At 30.7% G+C, this 9,485-nt stretch overlaps 1 protein-coding gene across 1 annotated transcript; it reads right to left on the bottom strand.

Annotated features, from left to right (window-relative positions):
- Positions 1–5,823: 5,823 nt before the first annotated feature.
- LOC107485826 (uncharacterized) lies at positions 5,824–7,330 on the bottom strand. The gene is made up of 4 exons (XM_016106362.1): positions 7,048–7,330; positions 6,837–6,934; positions 6,216–6,711; positions 5,824–5,837 (listed from the first exon to the last, which is right to left on the bottom strand). Exons 1-4 carry the CDS (start codon positions 7,328–7,330, stop codon positions 5,824–5,826), a joined length of 891 nt encoding a protein of 296 aa, XP_015961848.1.
- Positions 7,331–9,485: the final 2,155 nt, after the last annotated feature.

Consider the following 9,485-nt stretch of genomic DNA (forward strand, 5'->3'; position numbering starts at 1 on the left):
CATGCATCATATGCATATTACTTGAATTACTTGCTTGTGTATTAACTGGGTGTGCTTAAATGTACTTGCCATGTTAAATGTATATTTGTTATCTGCAGTACTTGTAACCTTCTTGTGCTTGCCTTTGTTTGTTTACTTGTCTGTGAAAGTGCATGATGGAGTTGGAGGTAAGGAGGAATGGCAGAATGGGATTTAGATTTAAGGTTAATTTAAGTTAGGTTTAAATATCTTTAGAAAACCACCTTTTATGGCTTCTATTTAATACTTTAAGCTCTATAATCTGAGTGTCGGCGTTCTAGGATTGCCTCTGGCATTCCCAGGACCTTATATATTATGTGTGTGGCACCTTTACCATACTGAGAACCTCCGGTTCTCATTCCATACTATGTTGTTGTTTTTCAGATGCAGGTCGAGAGGCATCTCGTTAGGCATCTGGACCCTTGAAGCGGAGTGGTTACAGGGTTATTTTGTTATGCTATGATGTGTATATATATACTTGGTTTTCTCTCCGCATAACTTGTTCTTTTGATCCTCCTAGAGGTTTATGGAGAGGTAGGATTGTGTATATGTACTTTTGGGTTATGGATATGTATGTATATATATGTAAATATTCTCCGGCCAGTCTTGACTTCGCAGGCTGAGTTAGGAGCTTGTTATTTTGTATCTTTGGCACTCTATTCCTACTTCTGTTATCATATGTTTAATAGTTATGGTTTCCTTAGCACGCAGGTTAACCCGTTCCTTGAGCGTTGCGCTTTTATTTTGCGATTTTGTTTCCTCTTTTCTTCACGGCTCCTAGCATATTATAATTCTTCTGCTATTATAAATATATATTTTATTTTAGAGGTCGTAATACCACACCACCTCTGTTTTACGGCTTAAGCGTAAAGCTTAGCGTGGTAGGGTGTTACATTGAGGAGTCTTAGGAACCGTCTTCTCAAGCTTGATCCCATGTTCTTTACAATACTCTTCAAACGGACCCCTGTATTCACCACCATTATCTGCTCGAACACATTTCAATTTCCTTCCTGTTTCTCTTTCAACACTTGCATGAAAGTGTTTAAAGATACTGAGCACCTGATCTTTAGATTTCAAAACAAAAGCCCACACTTTTCGAGAATAATCATCAATAAAAGTAACAAAATATGATGCACCACCTAGTGTCTTAGCATCCATAGTGCAAACATCAGTGTGAACTAAATCTAGAACATGTGATCTCCTATGAGGTCCAGAATTATGAAATGATACTCTAGCATGCTTTCCAACAAAACAATGAGTGCAAGTATTTAAAGTTATACCTTTCACTGGAAGTGAGTGCTTCTTGGCCAAGACGCTTAGTCCTTTCTCGCTCAAGTGACCAAGACGTATATGCCACAAATCAGAAGAGGGATCATCAGCTACATTCATCTCTTCTTTGCACAACTTTGCTTGCAACTGGTAGAGAGTAGTGAGACTATTGTCTCCTCTAGCAACAATGAGAGCCCCTTTGGTAATCTTGCATTTTCCACTACCAAAGGAAGTGCAATGCCCCTCTTGATCCAATGCCTTCACTGAAATGAGATTGAACCGCATATCTGGCGCATGCCTAACATTCTTCAACTGTAACTTGCATCCCATGTTAGTTTCAAGCCTCATATCACCCATACCAATGATATCACACACTCCTTTATCTCCCAATTTGATCTTGCCAAAATTTCCAGCAGTATAGGAAGTGAAAAATTCACGTTTTGGAGTGACATGACATGAGGCACCAGAGTCCATAATCCAAGTGGAATCATTACAGACAAGATTCACATAATTTTCATCATATGTGATAAGAACATCTTCATAAATAATAGCAGCAGTTTCTTTATCACTATCTTTACCTTTGTCTTCATTTCTTCCCCTTAATTGTTCTCTTTTCAAGAACCTACAATACCTCTTGATATGCCCCGACTTGCCACAATGGTGACAAATGAACTCTTTTCTTGGCTTGTACTTTCCTCTTGACTTGCTTCGACTCTCTGACCTGTCAGAACTGTGAGGTTTTCTACTTTGACTTCTCTCCCGTGACTCTGAAACAAGTGCTTCTGACTGTGAGGAGGCATTAGTCAAACCTCGCTCTCTTCTTCTGGCTTCTTCATTCAACATGCTCTCTTTAACCATTGCTAACGTCAACTTCCCATTTGGAGCTGAGTTAGTCAGTGTCACAACCAGAACTTTCCAACTATCAGGCAAAGAGCTCAACAACAACAAGGCTTGCAACTCATCATTTAAAGTGATTTCATTATTTGTCAGTTGGTTCACCGTCTCCTGAAAAATACTCAAGTGCTCCGGCATTGATTTACCTTCAACATACTTCATATTGACAAGCTTCCTAATCAAGAATGCTTTGTTTTGCACATTCTTCCTCTCATATAACTCCTTCAATTTGTTCCACATTTTCTCATCATTCGTTTCGGTGTCAACATGTGGATACACGCTAAGATCAAGCCATTGCCTAATCAAAGCAACTGCCTGCTGATTTAGTTTCTTCCATTCAACATCGGATTTAGTACCTTTGGATTTATCCCCTTCCACAGGATCATACAAGTCCTTGCTATACAGCATATCTTCCATGAGGGTCTTCCAAATTGAATAATTTTGGGAATTCAATTTGATCATATTCGGTCCATGAGTATTTTCCTCCATTTAATCAGCACAGAAATAAATAACCAAAGCTCTGGATACCACTTTGTTGGGAAAACTCAACACAGGTTTAAACCAAGAACCTGTCTAACAGCGGAAGCACCAAAAATAATTTTTCCACAACTTGTGTAATTAAATGGGCAACACCAAAGATACTCCAAGCAGCAAATATAATGGCAAAAATTAAATAATTAGACACCAGAATTTCAACGTGGGAAAACCCCCAAAAGAGGGACAAAAAACCCACGGGACCTAATCCAAAAAAATCTTTCACTATCAGAATAATGGGTACACAAATAGTCTTCCTAGTGACACTAGGGCATCTCAACAATCAACAAAATATATCACCAAAACTGGTGGAATCAACATAAACCCTCCACAAAAAAGGTATCTCAAATCAGGCAAAAGAGAAGGCAATACAATAAATAAGTTATATCCTAATGTTCATCTCTACACCAGGAATAACATACTAAAATTTCATAAGAAATGGAGCAAGTTTACCAAGTCAATGTGATCAAGGTTGACATGCCTTTTTCCCCAATTTTCTTCTTCCCTCAACGCCGATGCTCTCTGTTTCTTTCTTTCTTTTCAAAAATGAAAAGATCCAACTCTCTCTCACTCTCTCACCGTGGCTTAGCCACTTTTTCTCTTTATTTATTTTTTTTTTTTTTGTTTTAAAGTTGTGGCCCCACTTGATTGGGGACCCACCAATAAATTTGTTTTAAGGTCCTTTTCTTCATCCCAAAATAAAAAATCCTTTTGAGAGAAAAATTTGTTATTCATTACTGCTTTCCTATGGAATATGAAGAGAAGAATTAAACGCAAAAGATTTGAGTATAAAAACAAAAGTTGATAGCTACATTTTGTGTTGATTTAAAACTTGCAGTTGTACTAGTAGTAAACTCATGCACTTGTTAGGCTTTCAACAGAATTCTTTTTTCAATTTAAAGAATAACTATAATATTATTGTAATCAATTTGTACTTTGTATTTAGATAATATGGTATTATTGTAATCAATTTGTAGCAAACCCAATTAATGTCCAGCATTGTTCCTGTTCTTGTGTAGAAATGAACTTTGAGGTATAGCACCTGCAAAGGCACTCCAACGCTCAAGTTAGTAGAAGTAGAAGATAAGTATAATATTACTCAGAGTGAGTAGCATACTTGTGATCTAGTGAGTCACTTGTATTTATAGAATTGTTGTGTCACATTCAGTTATTTAGTGGATCTGATATTGTAGAGCTGTTACTTAGTGGGTCTAATTATGTGATAATTGCTCTTTAGTAAGCTTGTTTAGAGAAATTTACAGAGAGATTTCTGTGCCCATCTGATTAGCACGTAATTATTTAATTTTACAGGATAAATCTGTTAAAAAAACAAAATACGTATTCTCTACTTGAAATAACACGTGTGCATTTAGTTTTAATTAGATTCTAATTTATAGTTTTACCTGAATCGAACTATAGCCAAATCAGATTGTATATTAGATTCTATGGGTGTGGTCCCAAACAAATTAAGGTTGTGACCTTTGAAACCTTTCTTTTGTGTTCACTGAAAACAAAATTAAATCAATATTGATGACTCCAATAGATTCCATAACTCTGATGCAACATACATGCTTCTTCCTACTACTATATTAAATAATAATTATCAAATTCAATTGTCTTTAGTTACTAACAACCTTATACTTCAATAAAATACAAAAAACAATCTTTAATTTCTTTATTAAAAGCTTATAGAGTTATTACAATGAAAATATATTAGACTACTCTTTTTGTTCTTACATAATTATATTTTGAGCTTAACTAAAGTTTTTATCAAACTATATTTTTTATTTTATAGTTTTAATATATTATTAATTGATTCTTTTTAATGTTACCCTAATCTAATTTTTTTAGAGCATAATATAAGATAGTTATTTTATAATTTACTAATAAAAGTATTTCTGTCAATAATTTAATTATTTTTTTGAGTTTTTTTTTTTTGGTTTTTTACGGTATCTCTCGACCCGACAGGCCAAGGACTAATCCATCGCGGTACTGAGCTCCATTTAAGGGTTTGCCGCTGGCCAATGAGTTGCTGCATGCACAAGGCAGGATTCGAACCCCAACCTTGCTTAAGCGGCCTAATGAGCTAACCACTAGACCAACCCAACTTGGTTTGAGTTTTTTATTTTAATATCTTAATATGCATACTTAATAAGATTTTTGTCCCATAAACAATAAATCACCGTTGGAAGAAGAAATGGATGTGGATCCAACTGCACTCTTTTTAGGCCCAACGTACAGCTCCTCGCAGTATCTATAAAACAGTGCTTAAATTTCCAAACAGTGTATAAAAATTAATATTTAATTTAAAAATATAAAATTAAATAATTTTTAAATATTAAAAATTTATTATAAAAAATAAATTAGCTAAAATTTAAACATTAAATAATAGACACAAAAAAATTTTCCATCAAAATTTATCCAATAGTTAATATCTCACATCTATCTTTCCAAATGTTTCATTAACAAAAATAGTATCGTCAACACGAAAAAAAAAGTATTATGTTTCTTTATAATGGCTAATAATTTTTATTTTATTTTTTTATATAACTGTACAATGATAGGTATCTATCCACATTTTTTAATATAATTTTTACTTTAATATAATTTTTACTCTTTTAATGTACATTTTAAAATATATTATTTATTTACTTTTAGTGGGAAATAAACTTACACATAATTAAATATATTTACTAGACTCAAATTTAGTTTAATACAAGTTTAATCACCCGTACCATGCACGTGATAAGATTGAAATTATAATTTTAAGTTGTTATGTTAAATTTTATTTTAATTATAATAATTTAATTAATAAAAAATAACTTGTATGCGTTGTTTTTCTTTTTTTAATATAGTGTTAATTGTATTAATTATAAAATAGTTATTTAATCTATTTTTTTCAATAAATCAGACAAATATACTCAATATAACCATAAATAATCTAGTAATACTTAAATCTACCAACAAAGTTTTATATGTTGATTTACTGTGAAGTAAGAAAATATCAAAATCAACTCAAAATTAAGAACAAATTAATAGAGAATCCTAATGCAGGAAGTTTTGTAATAAGCAATAAATAATTTAAATCTACTGAATAACAATTCAATGCTATCCTTTGATACCTGTAAAATATATACATAAAACAACACTGTATCAATGTTTGTATATAAAATTATATGATTAACGTAATTATAAAATTGTTTGTCAAGAGAATAAAATTATACGAATTTTAATGATAATTTTAATATTCTCAAACTATTAATGTACAATAAGAATTCGTCTATTAGTTCCTATAATTTTTAAATTGTTTTAAGTGATAGTAATAAATTTTAATAAATAAATAGATTTAGTAAGACATTTTGTTATTACCTTTTTATTATAGGATCTCAAAAACTTCTCTATATACCACATTCATCGTGCAGTTATCTTCCAAGTGTCCATGATCTTGCAACAGCACTCGCAGACCATCTTTACTCGTTACCCTTGATAACACAACATACAGTTGACCATATCTGGATACACGAAATCAATGAGGTCATCCAAAGCTGTCTCAGAGTTCTTAATCAAAATGTCAGATGGTATATGAACGATCGATTCACCATCTGTTGTATCACCAGCCAAATCATCACCAATTTTGAGTAGCCATTCTGCAAAATTTCTGAGTTCTTGTATGTTGTTATTTTTACCTAGTGACAATCTCATATTTTTTGTAAGCTTCAAAACCTTATAGTTATGCCACAAATATGAAGAATTAATAGAAGACTGAATTATATCTTGCCTTGAGCCTCTGGGAATCATAGGTAAAATTTGTCTAAAATCTCCTCTAAGAACAATAACTTTACCTCCAAATGGCAAATGAGCATTATACGAATCTGAGCACCTTAAGATGTCTCTGAGGCATTTGTCTAAAGTTTCGTAACAATACTTACTTATTATTGGAGTTTCATCCCATATGATTAATTTGGCCTTGGATATTAACCTTGCAAAAGGACTTCCCTGTTTAATGCTACACAAAGAATCCTTATTTATGGCCAAAGAAATTTTAAACCTTGAAAGTGCAATTCTTCCATTAGACAACAAAAGTACAGCAATCCCACAAGAAGCAACATTTAAAACTATACCTCATTTAGACCTAATTGAGCATGATATAGTTGATCATAAGAATATTTTTCCACAACCATCTTGACCATATAAGAAGAAAAGTCCACCCATAATACCGCTAACAGCACCAAACAACAATTTTACCTCCAAATGACAAATGAGCATTATACGAATCTGAGCACCTTAAGATGTCTCTGAGGCATTTGTCTAAAGCTTTGTAACAATACTTACTTATCATTGGAGCTTTATCCCATGTGATTAATTTGGCCTTGGATATTAACCTTGCAACAGGACTTTCCTGTTTAATGCTACACAAAGAATCCTCATTTATGGTCAAAGAAATTTTAAACCTTGAATGTGCAGTTCTTCCATTAGGCAACAAAAGTGTAGCAATCCCACTCGAAACAACATTTAAAACTATACCTCTTTTAAACCTAATTGAGCATGATATAGTTGACCATAAGAATGTTTTTCCACAACCACCTTGATCGTATAAGAAGAAAGGTCCACTCATATTACCGCTAACAGCACCAATTATTTGATTGTATGCAAATTTCTGCTCATTAGTTAGCCTTTCTAAATACCCACTTAGTTCAATCGCAAGAGCATTAACGTCAAAATAATTGAAACAATTGACTATTATGACTTATATATATACACTAATTACAAACGATATGAATTTCTAATGGAAATACTTGATACTAATAGAAAAAAAATTATATAAATAGAAATTATTTAATTTTAATTTCAATTTCATATAATAAAACAGTAATTTTCAAAAATTATGAAATCTTTTTTTAACATATGTATTATGCCATACGTATAAATTATACGAGGTTGTACATAGTAGTATTTCTGAAGGGTTGTATGCTAACTCAGGATATATATATACACGACAGTACCTGTATGCTTATGCTTGTGTATGTTTAATTAGTTGTCCTTGCAAGTTTTCTTATAAAAGTTTATCCAAAACTCGATAGTACGCTAACCCGATTACATGCTTAATAATACATAGTAAAGGTTTCATGTGAACAAGTTGGTGACACTTGATTTCTGGTATGATCATGACTTACTAATTTCCTTTGCCATAAATAATATACTAAAACTGTTAGTATATTATCTTCTTTATGGTTAATTGAATTTATCAATGATTTTTCCGTGTAAATCGTTATTACCCAATTTTTAATAACTACTTAATATACAAAATTTAAAATTGGAAATTGTTATTACTAATTTAATTAACTGGTTAATTGAGTAATAATTGTCAAATTATTAAGGTGCAAAATCATTGACTTACTCAATAAATTTCTATATATTATTTATATTTCAAGTAATAATTTGAAATTATATTATTTACCCAGTTAATAATACTATTATTAATAATTATTTTTTACATTGATTTTTAAATCAATTATTAAATAATTATTTTTGTTAAGATAATTGTTTATAAATTATTTCAAATTATATTTTGTTACGATATAATTATTTAGATTATTACTCATGGCACAGGTATAATTTTATTTTATACCAATTAATCAATTATAATTATATGACACAGGTGTAATTTTAATTTTATCTACCGATTATTGGCAAATAAGTTTTATTCCAATTATAAATAAAATCTGTTTTTATTGGCAAATAAATTGTCTTTAAGTCAACGATTTAATATATGTGTAGGTTCATTTTTTGTCAAATATAATGAAAATACAAATAAAAAAATAAGGGATAAAAGTAAACTTAATAATACATGACACTACTTTATTTTATTAAATTATTTAAAAATAGCACATCCACAAAAAATAATCGTAATATATAAATTGAGGCAATAATTTAAAATTCTATAATTATAATTTAATCAAATACTAATAGTAAAACCAAATTACCAAAACAATATTGAACCTATTTTAGTCCTTAGTCACGTATAGTATAGAATCATTCTTGTAACGACAACCAACTGAAATAACATCGTAAGTTTTAATATTTAGAATTCGTGCAAAATTAGACCATCCTCTTGTTAGATAAGCTTCATCATTCGCTATCCATGCAATGCGGCAAGGTATAGAATTGCCACACCGAGAAACCAAACTAACTTTTATTTCCCTCAATGGCATTGCATGCATGCAAAAGAAAGCTGGTAATTTCTGAAAAAAAATCAAAATATGTTAAAAAATTATTTTAATAACGAACAACTTAAACTAAGAAAATTTAAATATATTACCAATCGTTGAAATTGCATATCTGAATTTGTCGTGAATTTAGCAAAATTGAACGCTTACAACTATGTAGTTGGAACCCGAATCAGTGAAGACAACTCGATGAAGTATTTTATGGATGTGATGCATTATAAATAATTGTGACAAAAGACAATCGAACTGGAACATTAGACGATAAGAATAACTTAGAGTAACAACAAATAAAAAATTATCAAAAGAATAATATAATAGAATGAATATATAAAAAAATATTATAAAAAATTATAAATTGTACCTTAAAAGGATCAACTTCAATAAAAAAACGAAGAATACGTTCTTATTCTATGAAGTAGTAAAAAAAAACACTAAATATAAAATTATGAATTGAATCTCAAATTTAGATTCATGTACCACAGGAAAACACTAACTATATATAGACTTTAATAAAACAAAAATAAATATGTAAATTACCTATTA

Source organism: Arachis duranensis, chromosome 4 (assembly GCF_000817695.3).
Source record: "Arachis duranensis cultivar V14167 chromosome 4, aradu.V14167.gnm2.J7QH, whole genome shotgun sequence".
In the NCBI taxonomy this organism is placed as follows: domain Eukaryota; kingdom Viridiplantae; phylum Streptophyta; class Magnoliopsida; order Fabales; family Fabaceae; genus Arachis; species Arachis duranensis.

Bases quoted from the DNA above. Each gene is read 5' to 3' on its own strand.
- LOC107485826 (XM_016106362.1), bottom strand. From the start codon at position 7,330: ATGAGTGGACCTTTCTTCTTATACGATCAAGGTGGTTGTGGAAAAACA. The intron at 6,935-7,047 runs GTAAGTATTGTT...TGGTGCTGTTAG, and splicing joins GGATAAAGCTCCAATGATAA to CGGTATTATGGGTGGACTTT. The intron at 6,712-6,836 runs GTATAGTTTTAA...AGCATTAAACAG, and splicing joins CTCAATTAGGTCTAAATGAG to GGAAGTCCTTTTGCAAGGTT.